The sequence below is a fragment of the Carica papaya genome, chromosome 8, assembly GCF_054855325.1.
Source record: "Carica papaya isolate Zhongbai chromosome 8, ASM5485532v1, whole genome shotgun sequence".
Classification (NCBI taxonomy): domain Eukaryota; kingdom Viridiplantae; phylum Streptophyta; class Magnoliopsida; order Brassicales; family Caricaceae; genus Carica; species Carica papaya.
Genome location: NC_142316.1, coordinates 29,447,375 through 29,463,207, shown reverse-complemented (window position 1 = coordinate 29,463,207; position 15,833 = coordinate 29,447,375). Strand labels below are relative to the sequence as shown.

The 15,833-nt window shown below is 34.4% G+C and overlaps 1 protein-coding gene across 1 annotated transcript; it reads right to left on the bottom strand.

Moving 5' to 3' along the window:
• Positions 1–626: 626 nt before the first annotated feature.
• Positions 627–5,855, bottom strand: TPS9 (trehalose-phosphatase/synthase 9). Its single transcript, XM_088209811.1, has 4 exons — positions 5,693–5,855; positions 1,997–4,056; positions 1,636–1,909; positions 627–1,537 (listed from the first exon to the last, which is right to left on the bottom strand). Exons 2-4 carry the CDS (start codon positions 3,973–3,975, stop codon positions 1,208–1,210), a joined length of 2,583 nt encoding a protein of 860 aa, XP_088065937.1. The 5' UTR covers positions 3,976–4,056; positions 5,693–5,855; the 3' UTR covers positions 627–1,207.
• Between the last annotated feature and the right edge of the window lie 9,978 nt (positions 5,856–15,833).

The window sequence follows — 15,833 nt, the reverse complement described above, 5'->3', positions numbered from 1 at the left end:
ATAATGTTATCATTAGTGACATAAGTTGAAGAGTGTAATCATGATTACATCAGAATTACATTATAATCTTAATTATAAAACTTTTTGTACAACCAAATGTAATCAACCCACCAAACATGCTCTACTATTTATTTTATTTTTATTATTTAATTAAAAAAAAAAAAAAAAACTCCCATTAATGTAACCGCTTCCATTCTTTTCCCAACACTTTCTATTTTACAATGGCTTTTGACAATTTGAAGAAGAATATCAAAGCAGATGGTGGCCACCATCCATTAATCATCCTCCTTTTTTTTTTCAATTCACTCTCTGGGATTCTCTTTGCCTCATATCACGCCCTTCAAATAAGCTGAAAGCTCCTTTTGAAGGCTTTTACATAAATATATACAAACTATACAGATGTTTTTTTTTTTTTTTTTAATTTTCTAGTAGCCCTATATCTTTCCAAAGTACCATTTGCAGAATCAGGAAAAGGTTGAAATTGTATTGTCCAGTCTCTCCTCTGTTCCCTCCTATCAGTCTCACCAAAAACAATACTGAATACTATCTTTATCTTTACCCTTTTAACTGCATTGTAATATAAGATAAAGCCTTTAAACAGGTATGTAAACTATGATGAGTTCATATGGGCTTAAATCTACCACATTCAAATGTTTGCTGCAGCAAAACTGAAATCATAAATGGCATAGTGGAGTGTGTGAACCAAGTATAAAGCCGCTAAATGTGGTGACTATTTACAACACCTTCCGGTTTCAGTCCGCTGTATGGCAGGCAACACTCAACATGATCTCTAACTAATGGTGTTAGCAGCGAGGACTGCATAACATTTTTTGTATCAAACAGGCAAATTCGTATTGAGACAAAAGCAAGTGTATCTATACAAGTAAAGGCTGCCATCCTATTTGGTAAAAATGCCACCGCAGATGTTTGTGTGCTTACCGATTGGTTGCAAGTATACAATGTGATGTTACCATGTATCGTGATAAAAATTGTCAAATTTTCCACCATCTTTGCAAATACGTCAGATCCAGCCTTCTGACCAGGTGGACCCTGGAGTTACTGAGAATTGGGAACTGGGCGGGGCGGAGTCACAACTGAGATCAAAGTATATTTTGTTCCCAGATTGGAATTACCAAGACAAGTCAGATCATCGATGCAAGCATATCCAGTTGCTTAAATCTGTGCCTGCCATTCACTTAGTTTCAACTCAAATAGCACTCTCAAAGGCCACCGGGATTTGAGTTTGAGCAAGATATTTAGGTTTTGAACACGAAGCAGTTGCAAGGCCCTGAAGCATTTTCACAACATCTGCAACATCATCAAGATAATACTTAGCCTTGCTTGGCTTTCGCCCAACTGTGCATGCAAAGATGTCCGGAGCTACAGGCATCGATTTAGAGGAGAGTATGCTTAGAATGCTCTCAAACATGTCTTCATCAGATCTATCATCGCCAATGCACATTACAAAATCTGGTGGCTTCCCACTATCAGCCATTCTCGAGAGAACCTTTTCAGCAACCAAACCTTTACTAACTCCCTGCATGTTATAGAATACCAAAAAGAGTGAGTTTGGTCAGCAGTTCGTGTGCATGTAAGAGAGACATCAAAACAGAAGCAAGCAGTAGAAGATAATACCTGTGGCTTAACTTCAACGATGTGCTGACCCCTTTTAACAACAGCTGGTTCATTTGCAAGAACACTCTCCAAATGATCCAACAGTTCTTTTGCTTGACAGGATCCAAAGTCTGGGTCTGCATCTTGATGGTGCCACACTATGGCACTCTCCTTAGTTTCTATACTGGACCCATCTGTTGCCTCTGTGTACAGTCTCATCACAGGTTCCACAATCTTTTTCCATTCAAGATCAGCAGTCAGGGGACTGATTTCCCATTCAGAGGCTTGACTTGACCTGCAGGAACAAGAGAACTTCCTTAGTTTATATTAAAAGCAAGTAAAAAGTCTATGGAAAAGCATTCAGAATATGTTACCAACAGACCTTATGAAGTAGCCATGTTCAGCTGCTATTCCCAGATTCTCACAGGGCGCAAGCCATTCACTCAATGAAGATCTTCCCCTCCCGCTAACAATGAACACTGTGTTCTTGGAATCATTGCACAAAGTTTTTAAAACGGAAATTACCTCAGTGCTGGGGGTTTTAACAATTGAGGTTTCAGGGACAACAGTACCATCATAATCAAGGAATATTGCCCTTCTATTTGCCCTCCTATATGCTGAAACAATGTGATCAATAGCCAACCTCCTGAAACTAGGAGAAAGAGACACCACTCTGAACCCCAGGCCCAACCCAATCCCCCAGCACCGTTTGTTATAATGGTCTTGGCTTGCTCTCTTTAAATCCTGCGCAAAGCTCTGTGACCAATAAGCCACATCATGAGTACTAACATAGCGATAGTGTTTCTCATGCCGCAATTGCTTCTCAGAATCAGGCACAGTGAGGGCCAAATATAATGCATCAGCAACAGCATCAATATCCCATGGGTTCACTCTAATTGCACCACTTAAAGATGGTGAGCAACCAATAAACTCAGACACAACAAGCATGCTTGTGCGAGGAGTGTCTGTATTCATACCTAGAGCTTCATCCATGTAGGGAGTTCCTTGCCTGCAAACAATATACTTGTAAGGAACCAAGTTCATCCCATCTCTCACAGCATTTACTATGCAGCATTCTGCTACAGCATAATAGGCTGACTTCTCATGGCGAGGAACATGGCGATCAATTAGAATCACCGGTGCATAATTTGATGAACCATAAACCTCATTAATCCTTTTGGCAGTTAAATAGGTCTCTCTCTTTGCTTCTTGGACATCCTTCCCTGAGCCCCTTGCAGGATTTACAATTTGAACCAGGACTACTTTGCCCTGCAACTCGGGATGTTGCTGCAGGAGTTGCTCTAAAGCCAACAGTTTTAAGCTAATGCCTTTAAATATGTCCATGTCGTCAACACCAAGAATCAAGTTTTTCCCTTCAAACTGCTGTTTAATCTCTTTCACTTTGGCTGAAGTAGTGGGAAGATTCAATACTGATTCAAGTCGACCCATATGAACACCTACTGGTAGAATCTTAACATACACAGTGCGGCCAAAGTAATCAAGTCCAATATGTCCCCTCTTAGATTCGTAGTCCAGGCCCAGCATCCGACTGCAGCACGACAAGAAGTGCCGTGCATAATCAAATGTCTGAAAACCAACCAGATCACAGTTCAGTAATCCCTTCAGAATCTCATCCCGGACAGGCAAGGTTCGATAAATTTCTGATGACGGAAATGGGCTGTGGAGGAAGAACCCTAGCTTGACTCGGTTGAAACGTTTCCTTAAAAATGTTGGCAGGACCATCAAATGATAATCATGAACCCACACATAATCATCCTCGGGATTTATTACTTCCATCACCTTGTCTGCAAATATTTTATTTGCAGAAACATAGGCCTGCCAAAGAACACGATCAAAACGATCACCATGGTCAGGGCACATGGGTAGCATATAGTGGAAAAGCGGCCATAGTTGCTGCTTGCAGAAACCAAGATAGAACTTTTTCTGTAACTCAAGGGGTAGAAAAGTTGGAACACAGTTAAAATCCTCCAGAAGTCTTTGGGCAACATCTTCCTGTTCGCCAGCATCTACATCTGCCTTGAGGGACCCTACATATATTACCTCTGTTTCAGATGAGAAACCATCTTTTAGTTGGAGTAACAGTGAATCTTCATCCAAGCTGAAGCACCATTTTCCAGTTTCTGTATCTCGTTTGGCATGCAAAGGTAACATGTTTGCTACTATAATTTTTCTTTCGCATCGAACAGATGGCATAATATCTGAATCCCTTTCATTACTGCTATAACCATCCAAATCGGAAATGATTCCAGGCACAGTTATCACCCGAGGAAGAGCTCTAGGAGTTTGGGGAATATCCAATAGGTCCCCAGAAGCCAAGTGCAAAAAATTTCTTGATACCATGACTAATAGCAAGTGTTATCTCTAAGGAGTCATGCAAACAGAATGCTTCCAAGCACTTTCTAGTAGAAAAGCATCAGAGACCTGCAAATAAATAATATTATTATTCACATAAAAAAACTTTTGCCAATTTGCAAATCCATATTTTGCACTTAATGCTAACTCAAACAACCAAAGGAGAAAACACTAAGCATTTTATATTTCTCTTTAAAAACAGTAAGCATTCTCACATCGTCCTAAGCTATACCCACAAGGACAAAACGTAATGAGGAAAGAGTACCATACAAAGGACATTCTTATGACATACTATAAGTCAGTGCCAGGAAATTGATGAAGATGAAGCTGCAACTACTTTGATGAACTGACACCGATACTGATGATATAAGACTTTTACCATCCCAAGATATTTTTAAAAGCATAGTTAAAAGTATGAAAACATGGTGAAAAAGAAAAAACTGAATGCATGCTGCATAGATGTAACTGTGGAAGGCAGAGTTCAGCAGAACAAAAGTAGAATGTCAGACAAAGAAGAAATCTCAGTCACATAACTAGCATGCTGGAATAAACTTGATGCTTTTATCCATGTGAAAGATCCACGGCCATAAAAATTGTTCATCCTATCTTTTCATTTTAATCAACTTATTCGTAAGCTTTACCATTGAAAAACAATTTTCAGGATTGTCATAATATATGATGTGCTCGTGAAAAAAATGCAAATATGCCAACATTTAGACAAATAACGACTGGTGATTGCTTGGAATGCTCTGATTTCTTCATGAAAAGACATAGTCTGATACCATATTTATACATCTACCCTGCCTAACGGCAAATGGGTATAAAAAAAATCCTATGACGATCCATGTTGTTGCCCGCACCCACCCGTGGATACAATTGCAGTGAACATATGCATTTGAGAGAAGAAATACGGTGGGTACAGTAGATGCCTACTATGTCAACATAGCGAAAGCTCTAAGATGTATCACAGGATGCTCCTTCTAGAATTACGGGAGTCGTGTTCCTCCTGCATCTTACGGTACAATATCTATGTTCGTAGTGGATAGACGCGCACAAGTTGGTTACTTTCAGGAACCCCAATGTGCATGCCAAAACAGGAAAAGCTCCAAATAATAGCAGACTACTGAGCAAGCAAGTGTTTGCCAAAAACGTAGACATTGCATGACCAAATTACTAAGAGAAAGAATATTCAAAGCAAGTTCTCCAGGTTTTCACCAAACCAAAATAATAAAGTAAACAACTAAATTTCAGGATCTCGTACAATCAATGAAAAAGCAATCATCTAACCGGAAAAAGAAATATTACGGGCTCATTTAATTTAACGTATAAAAAAAACATATCATCCGTTTCTCTTTCCAACGGAAAATATAAAGCAAGTAAACTCGTACATCTCATAAATCTCATGCTCGCACCATTTTAATAAAAGTAAATCCTTCTCAACAAAGTGAAAAACAGCTCTCTTAATCCTACAAGAACAACGAAAAGATAAATGATCTACGTTAAAAGAAGAAGAAGAAAAAAAAAAAAAAGGAAACACCGATACCAAAAAATAAAACTGTAATTTCGTGTCATTTCCAACAGTTTCTCGAGAACCAAACAGAAGAAGAAAATAAAGCAAAATTAGAAAGCTAACTTGATAGACATAGTCAACAGTAGATCAGAGAAAGCTATGGTTCAACGGTCAAAAATCGAAGCGTCTACTTACCTCGCCGTTTAAAAAACAACGTCAAAGCTCCGTCGTCGGAACAAGGCTCGTTTGTCGGAAATAGGCGTGTTCCGTCAAATTTCTTTTCGAAATGGTCAGAGACAGAGAGAAGAGAGAATGGAATGGCGAAACAATAAAAACAGATACGGGATTAGATGGGGAGTATAATAAGATGATATATACCAATAGAGTTCGGGGGTTCAATGTTTCTGCTTAACCATGGTTAATTACTAACCATGGTTTTGGGTTCTGCGTTACGTTTCTACTTATCCTATCTATCTTTCCCTGTCAAATTACCATTATGCCCCTCCAATTAGCCTTGTGCATTTTTTATACATATTATTTATTCTAGTGCTTGCTTGTTTTAAGGGACTTTGCTTTTGAATTATTTTTATGGTGGAAGAAGTTCTTTTGCTCTTTTGCCTAGTACTTTAAATGTGATTTTTTTTTTTTTTCCAATAATTTAAGTTTATTTTTTTAAATTTCTAATTTTATTTTTATGGGGTATTGAAATTGTTAAACTGATTTTCCAATCTAATCCACTTTACTTGCAATTATATGGAAATTAGCCAAGATCTCACCTAATGTTGGATAGAGACACCCACTACTTGGTCCAAAAGCAACCCAAAAAAAAAGAAAAAAAAAAACAATTAGGATAATTGGATATTTCCACTCAATTTTTTTTTGTTTTTGTCTTTTAATGGAATGTTTATGTTAAACTAAAATTGGCATATCATCCATTATTGATTGAAAAAATATATATATATATATATATATGAAAATAAATAAGAGGATATATCAATAATATAAAATGGGTATGTACGTATCTTGTATTTTCATTTGATTCTTATTTGACATTAAGTTATAATTTGGCTAATTTATTAATTAAGGTTTAAATATCAAAACCCAAAAAATATTAATATATATATATAGGTAGAGTAAAACAGTTGGGTTTAAGTATTAAAAAAGAATATTATCTTCTTATCCTACATTAGCAAGTAGGTTTTGTCAAGCACAATGTCTAGTGTTTAATTATTTAATGCAAAATTAAATTTCAATTAACAAAATTAAGTCAAACATGGATAGGCCCCTCTTCTTAAATGTCAATTTTTTTATAAAAAAAAAACCCAACCAACCTAACCCTATTTGCCATCCAACATTTTTAATGCCTTTAAATTAATCTAACAACATTATCCTTTTAATTATTATCATTAATCTTTTGTTTAAATCCAAAACTATATAATATAAATACTCATAATAGTACATTCATTCAGCGCACGCCATTAAATTTTTACATTATTCAATAATGCAACTTTACACTTTATTAAAAAAATATTATATCCAAAATTAATAAGAAGACAAAAGATAATGAGGTCGGTTGATATATATATATACAATAATGATTCTACTTGGAAATATTTCGATCAAAATAATCAAAAGCTGGAAGATAATGTCTATTTGGTGCATTGTGTATGCAAATGGCATCTATATCCATTAATTTATTATTATTATAACCAAATGTTTTATTTGCAATTGAATTATAATCAGACATGATTCTTAATCTCGTTATATATTTATTTTATTTTGAGGATCAAAGTTAATAATTTTCGTAATTATAATTAGATATAATTGATCAAGTTTATTCAAAAGATTTATTATCATAAATTGGAGTTTACAAATATTACAATATATATATTTTTAATAAAAAATTTGATATTCTTATTTTCTAATAGTATTTCATACATTTATGTGTTTGTAAAATTCAATTTTGTTAAAGTGATTAAAAAGAAGTACAAGTTTAGGCAAGTTTCAGCCAAACAGCTTAACAAGTCAAAAGGGAAAAGTTTCAGATGCACATATCTCCTATTTCATCCCTCAATTTTATGATAAAAACATAAGATAATTATATATTTATTATTTATATTAATTATATATATATATATTTTAAAAAAATATTTATTATATTATTGTTACATAATTCAAGAATCGTTCCATGACACTTCGGTGAAGTGTCAGCACATTACACGTTTTATTTTTTTAATTTATTTTGAAGGACCAGCAAATTACATGTTTTACATTAATTTTATATATGTGCGGATATTTTATTTTTTTCAAATTAATACTTAATTTATCTTTTGATTAATACCCTCACAATTAAATCTTTAAAAATTACTGTTGAAGGTGGTGTGTTCAATCGGGAGGGTATTTTGGTAAATTTGTTTTTTTTTATAAAAAAAAAACAGCATTTTGAACTTTCGGAAGTGGATGAGATGAGATGAGATGAGATGAGGCGGGAGTTAATTAGTGACAGCTGGTAAAGATATTGCAACGCGTTTTGCTTCCCGATACTGCTACAGTTTCGAATATTTTAACATAAATAAATATATTTTTCAAATATAAATTATTTATTAAAGATTTTTAAATAATTAAATACCCAAATAATCTGCAAGCTCGAAAATAAATTAAGAAGACGGGCAAAAATATATAATTTAAATATTTAAAAAAAGTTAATTAAGTTAAATTTAAAAAAAAAAAAGATTATCGAAAGCAACTGAGTAAGACAGCGCCGCGCTGTCCGACCGCACCAGGTCCTATCTGGCAATTGGATAAGGATTGCCTTCTTTATTATTATTATTGTTTTTTACTACTTTGCCCCTCCTTTATTATTTTTATTTTTATTTTTAAATATTATAAATATTTTATTTTTTTTAATACACACACCAAGATTTCAAAAGGAACACGTTTTTTAAGTCTTATAAAAATATTAAATATGAAAGAGTATCGGATAAACATCATTACTTACATGTCTTCCAGAATAATTTTTATCACGTTTTTTTAAATTCAAAAAAAGGAAACTGGTTTTTGAACAAGTCAGGAGGCCTTCAATAAAAAAGAACCACTCTCATTTGATGGGTTCAACACTGATAGGGATGTAATATGAGAGATGGATTTTTTTTTAAAACAAAAATACGAAAAACAAGGAGAACAGTGGCATTTACGTAATTTAATGGAAGTCAAGGCCTAATTTACGGAGACATTGTCCGATAAATAAGTTGATAAAAATCGGGCGCCTAACCTAACCCACACAGACACACACTTCCCATTTTCCTCGTCCAGCCCCACAATTCCTCGGGTACTGACACGTAAGCCACGTGGAACACAAACTCCTTGGGGCCACTCCAGAACAACCAATGACCATCATCCATCAGAATGACCCGGTACACGTCACCGAGGAAATTGGGAATCGCAATCGCCTCCCGGTGTCGACACCTGGTGACCACGTGAAACTAGGTGTTATCCGTGGGTCCCACTTTTATCTGGTCGCCGCGTTTGGCGGGATGAGTTTACGGACCAGTGGAGATCGTCCCTATCCAAAACTCCTGTTTTCGTTAGTGGGGCCCACTTTCCAAATGGAATGTTCCAACCGTAGATGCTAACTCACCGATGTTTTTTTTTTTTTTTTTACTTTCCTTTTTCTTTTTTCTTTTTTTAGTTTCCTAATTATCGTAATATTTTTAACCATAACCGGGCTTGAAAGAATATCTCTTTTATGAAGTCGTTGGAAACTAACCAACAGTTAGAGGCCAAAAATTAGTGGTCCTAATATTTTTAATTTTAAATACCATTTTCAATTGAGAAAAGTTAGTATTTATAAGCCCCTTTTTTCATTTCTAATAGTGTAATTTCAAGTCAAGCATGCACATAGAAACACTATCACAATCTATTGTTTAGAGTTAAAATAAATCCGCAATCACACGTATAACATCACGTAATATACAGCCGTATACACTATCAATAGACATACTATCCACTATACTACTAACTTTTACACATTCAATCTGTCTATAAAGATCCTTATTCTGTTGCTCTATACACTAGGCCCGGAAACCAGTAACTCAGATCCCGACTCCATTCCTACATCGTCTGTGAACAATAGAGGGTGAGTTCATATAATTCAATACAGTAAAAATTAAGTTACAATTATAATATGCATCAAATATGAAATTCAGTATTTCTATATGTACCCCATCACCCAACCTAAGTCTACCTTGTCATCACTATGGGACTACGCAGGACTAAAACATACCCCGGTATTCCAACTACCATGTATACCATATGTGACCACCCCCCAACGTCACCCCAAGCGTACAAATATTCATACTCGTCACCAATATCGACGATCACCAATAAACCACATATCTCTCGACCCTTAATAGGCCACTCACTAATACCGTCACTAATATCGGCGACCAAATCTATTCTCGTCGGAGTCTCCCGACCATCACCACCATCGACGATCAACTTTTTTTTCTAGGTAGCGACAACCAATATCGGCGTTCCCCGATGCTATTGATCCAACACAATATCATCCTATCCTTACTCCCCCACCTTATCTTGAAGCCTTCTTATACTTTTAACCTGTGTACTTAGACTACATCCATCTCCCCATAAAGCACGCACCAACACTCAACATACCCACACCTGTAACGTTCCCTTGCCAACTACCAAATTCACAGTAGTTACACCAACCTATATACGACCCATACCCTCACACCACACAGCTACCCCACACATCCCCTCGTCCTACACAGAGACACCCCCACACCTCCATACCGGCACTTCATTTCCACGGTCTACGACCTCTCTTTTCTCCTCCCAAACTTTCTACGTCCACACGCCCTACTTCCTCCCTTACACATATTTACCTCACTTCCAAAATCTCTCATTCTCTCCCCCTCCACGGCCTACTCTAGATACTCCACCCTCAAATCCCAAAATTACCACCCTCACACTCTGCACATCTTCCTTTCCCTTCTCCCACGGCCTAGCCTCCTCCATACACCCTCCCTCACACACAACAGCCCCTCTCCCTCACAGACCGCACTCACACACACCGCACTCCTTTCTTTTCCTCCTCCCGCAGCCTAACCTCCTCCATTCACCCTCTCGCACACACAACTCCTTTCCCTCACAGACCGCACTCACACACACCGCACTTCTTTCTTTTCCTCCTCCCATGGCCTAACCTCCTCAATTCACCCTCACGCACACACAATAACTCATTTCCCTCACAGACCGCACTCACACACACCGCACTCCTTTCTTTTCCTCCTCTCGCGGGCTAACCTCCTCCATTCACCCTCATGCACACACAACAACTCCTCTCCCTCACAGACCGCTCTCACACACACCGCACTTCTTTCTTTTCATCCTCCCGCAGCCTAACCTCCTCAATTCACCCTCACGCACACACAACAACTCCTCTCCCTCACAGACCGCACTCACACACATTGCACTATTTCCTTTCTCTCCTCCCGCGGCCTAACCTCTTCCATACACCCTCTCTCACGCACGACCCCACCTCTCTCTCATAGACCTCCCTTCTATGCCACATTTTTTTTCCTCTCTCTCTTTCTGCGGTCTAACCTTCTCCATACGCCTCCACTCACGTTTCCACAACTCCTCCACCTACAGCAAAATCTCAAATCCACCTCAACTAACAAAAAACTTAAAATTACCGTACCTCCCATTTCTATCTTTCTTCCTCTCGCTGATCGCACTGTCACCGTCCTCTTTCTTCTTTCTTCCTTCTCGTTCTTCTCCGCTCCGACTCCCATCTCTCTCTTTCTCGAACCTTCTTTTCTCTTTTTTTCTCCTTCCCGCTCTCTTTTTTCTCTATTTTCTCTTTTCTCTCTTTTTTCTTTCTTTTTCTTTTTTTTTTCCTTTTTTCTTTTCTTTCCCGTCTTCTATTTATACATCACCTGCCTCATCAAAACGACGTTGTTTTTCCGTCTCCTATTTATACCTCACCTGCCTTATCAAAACGACTTCGTTTCCCCTCTTTCAAAACGATGTCGTCCCCGCCCCCCCAGTTTTTTTCTTTTCTTTTTTTTTTCCTTTTTTTTTCTTTCTTCAGTTACTACAATATTTCTCAAGCCGCATATATTTCTTTAAGTAATCAAAAGTCTTTATATAATTCAATTTAGTAATTTTTATAATATAAAAATTTTTACAGAAGCTTTTAATTGATCAACTATCACATGCCTAGACTAATTAATATTATTTTTCATAAACGTTTTTCATAATCTAGAGTATGTGTAAATAATATTAAATTAAAGAGAGTTGATTATAAAATTTGGGATCTATCTCCAAAAATTTTGATTTGCAAAGTCATCTGGTTCCATTATGAGCTTTTTAGTTGTTAGTTCTAGAATTTTAATGTACTTATACAGAAAAATAAAAATTTTAATTAAATTTTGTGATTCAAGGAAATATTTCTCAATAAACTAATCTACCTCTATAGAAAAAGTTGTTTCAGTGGTGAACAATATTTTACAGCTCTTCTATACGCCCTCTCTCACGCATGACCTCACCTCTCCCTCACAGACCTCCCTTCTATGCCACATTTTTTTTCCTCTCTCTCTTTCCGCGGTTTAACCTTCTCCATACTCCTCCACTCACGTTTCCACAGCTCCTCCACCTACAGCAAAATCTCAAATCCACCTCAACTAACAGAAAACTTAAAATTACCGTACCTCTCATTTCTATCTTTCTTCCTCCCGCTGATCGCACTGTCACCGTCCTCTTTCTTCTCCTCTCTTCCTTCTCGTTCTTCTCCGCTCCGACTCCCATCTCTCTCTTTCTCGAACCTTCTTTTCTCTTTCTTTCTCCTTCCCGCTCTCTCCTTTCTCTGTTTTCTATTTTCTCTCTTTTTTCTTTCTTTTTCTTTTTTTTTTTCCTTCTTTTTTTTCTTTCCCGTCTTCTATTTATACATCACCTGCCTCATCAAAACGATGTTGTTTTTCCGTCTCCTATTTATACCTCACCTGCCTCATCAAAACAACGTCGTTTCCCTACTTTCAAAACGATGCCGCCCCCCCCCCCCCCCCCCCCAATTTTTTTTTCTTTTCTTTTTTTTTCCTTTTTTTTTTCTTTCTTCAGTTACTACAGTATTTCTCAAGTAGAAGGAATTAGAGTATTTACAATGAAGCCGCATATATTTCTTTAAGTAATCAAAAGTCTTTATATAATTCAATTTAGTAATTTTTATAATACAAATTTTTTTACAAAAGCTTTTAATTGATCAACTATCACATGCCTAGACTAATTAATATTATTTTTCATATACATTTTTCATAATCTAGAGTATGTGTAAATAATATTAAATTAAAGAGAGTTGATTATAAAATTTGGGATCTATCTCAAAAAATTTTGATTTGCAAAGTCATCTGGTTCCATTATGAGCTTTTTAGTTGTTAGTTCTAGAATTTTAATGTACTTATACAGAAAAATAAAAATTTTAATTAAATTTTGTGATTCAAGGAAAGATTTCTCAATAAACTAATCTACCTCTATAGAAAAAGTTGTTTCAGTGGTGAACAATATTTTACAACTCACAAAATATCATAATATTTTTAAAATTCTAGTGAATTTGTGAGCTTGAAAAAATAGAGGATAGTTTTTGCTTCTGCTTACGGTCGATGGTGCTGAGAAAATCAATATGACTTTTATAATGTTTATAGCTGATAGATAACCTAATTTTGAGGATCTCATGAACAATATTAAGATCAAAGTTTCTAATTAATTTATGGGTGTATCAGGCTATATGATCTCGTATAATTAGGTAGTTAAACAATTAGGTAGTCTAATTAAGGAGGTAGACCTAAAGATGAATTTTGTACCGCAAGAATCTAAGAATCTTCTAAAATGAAAGATGTCAAAGCCATTTTAAGCCCTTATGTGCTCATTTACTTAAAAACTTTATGTTTTTTACAACATATTTTCATAAGTATGAGTCCTACTTAGAAACTTTAGTAATTAACAAATGCTCGAACTTTAGATATCCGACCTTAACTAGTAAAGCCCAAGACCTATTAGTATTTGTCAGAAGTTGTTAAACTAGTTTAGCCACTAAGGTTAGATCAGATCATTCGATTTCTTTAAAAGTCATCCCTCATTTTGTTATTAAAAATGCATATTTTATCCCATCTTATAGAAATAAACTCATGATTTATTATTTAAAGTTCTACTAAAATTTATAGTATATTTGGAAAGTATAAAAAACAAACATTCGGTAATATTAGATTGCATTAATAGTAGATTTGATTAAAATAGTAATATGCATAAAAAAATTCGATTTTTCAATCAATTGAATACGACTGTATTTTTTATGCAACTTTCTTAAATTATAGATTGTGATTCCCCTTAAATGACAACATCTAACCTAAATACTTAGCTTTTCCTTGCATAGGTTTGCAATTTTTCAATGTTCATACACTTTTCCTTTTGTGATTCCCTACATTGTTACTAAAGTGCATGTAAGACTTTAGGCTTTTTGCCATACCATCTATTATATAGCTGTATAAAACCTTTCAATTCCTCTTCCTTGACGTGATAAAAGAGCAATAAATCATCAACAAGTAAAAAGTGGTTAGAAGATGGGGTGGGTTCGAGCAACTTTCATATCTCCGAACGCTTCTTTCTGTTTAATTTTGTAAGTAATTATAGATAAAATTTTGATTTTAGAATATGAAAATATAGGGAGAAAGAAGGTCACCTTGTTCCATTTATATTTTATACAAATAAAAAAATTATAACAATTGTAAATAAACTACATAAAAAAATCATAATAATTTATGATAAAATTTTAAAAAAAATGCTAATAATCATTTATTTATCTTAAAATTTTAGAGTCTTAATTCATTTATTGGAATTCTTATTATTTTTTATAAAATAATTTAGAAACTAAATTATATACTCAGTTCCATATTTTTTAAGAACTAAAAAATACTAAATAGTAAATCAGATTTTATTTTTTAAAAAATTCAAAGTAAGAAGAGTCAAAGACATCATAAGTATGGTTGGCTACTGATTGTGTATAAGTTGGACCCTTCCTTTAGTCGCTTCCGTTTCAGCTCCTCCAACCCATAAAAAAAAAACCTACTCCACCCAATTCCATTTTTATTTTTTTTTATTAACAGAACAAGTCCACTTTTTCTGAGTCTGACATTTTATTTAATTTTTTCATACATACAGATTTGATTGACTCCCAATTTTTTTAGCATAAATCTAAATTCTATGTATTCAAAACCTAATTTATCTTTATATTTTCCCTTTTAAATATTCAAATTTTCAATTATAATATGTAATTGTAGTTAGTCTAATCTTTCAAATCTTTGTAGCGTTGACTTTATTATATTGTACTCAAATATATATGTATGTATATATATATTTTACTTTTTAAAAAAAAAAAAACAAAATAATATATATCTACGTGAGTTAAATGGGATTCAAAATTTTAAGTTCCCAACAGGAACAAAAACAAGAATAGTCATTAGGATAAAATCAATTATTTTTCATTTTAATTGGGTTAGCAACCATCATTATTTATTTTTTAATTATTAATTAAAATTTACATTTTAATTATTGTAATCATCGTTACTGTTAACAATTCATTAATTTTGAGAATGTTTGAATGAGTTTCTGTAATTTTTAATTTACGACCTTATTTAAACATGATTTGTTTTATAGATTCATAATTAATAACAGAGACAGTTTTTAAACAGTTGATGTTGTAGAAGATCGCTCCTATTTGAATTTAAATTTAATTAGAGTGAACACTCGATAATCTAATATATTAATTAAAAATATACAATTTTTAAATTTAAAAAATATTTTTGAATTCTATGTTCGTCTAATCACTATATGATTTTTTTAAAGTTAAAATATAAAAAAATTAATTCAAACACCCACAATAATAGACCAAAAATTACTTCAAATTTTAGATTAAAGACAGGTAAAAAATAATTTGGTTGGATATTTTAGTACAATAAGAAAGAAACTTTTTCAAAAAAAAAAAATAAAGAAAAAAAGGAGGAATATTTTAGTTAAAAGCACAACACTAGACCACGTACTTTTTGTCTTTTCAAACTTTGAGTCTCTCTCTCCCACACTCATATTTGTAATACATACATACATACATACATATACATATACATATACATATACATGTATATTGTGTACGTAACAACTTCTACTCCTGTCTCTCTCTCTCTCTCTCTCTCTCTCTCTCTCTATATTTGTTCGTGTGTATATTTAATATCTATCTCATATTTTACAAAATAATGTGTAAATAAGATAT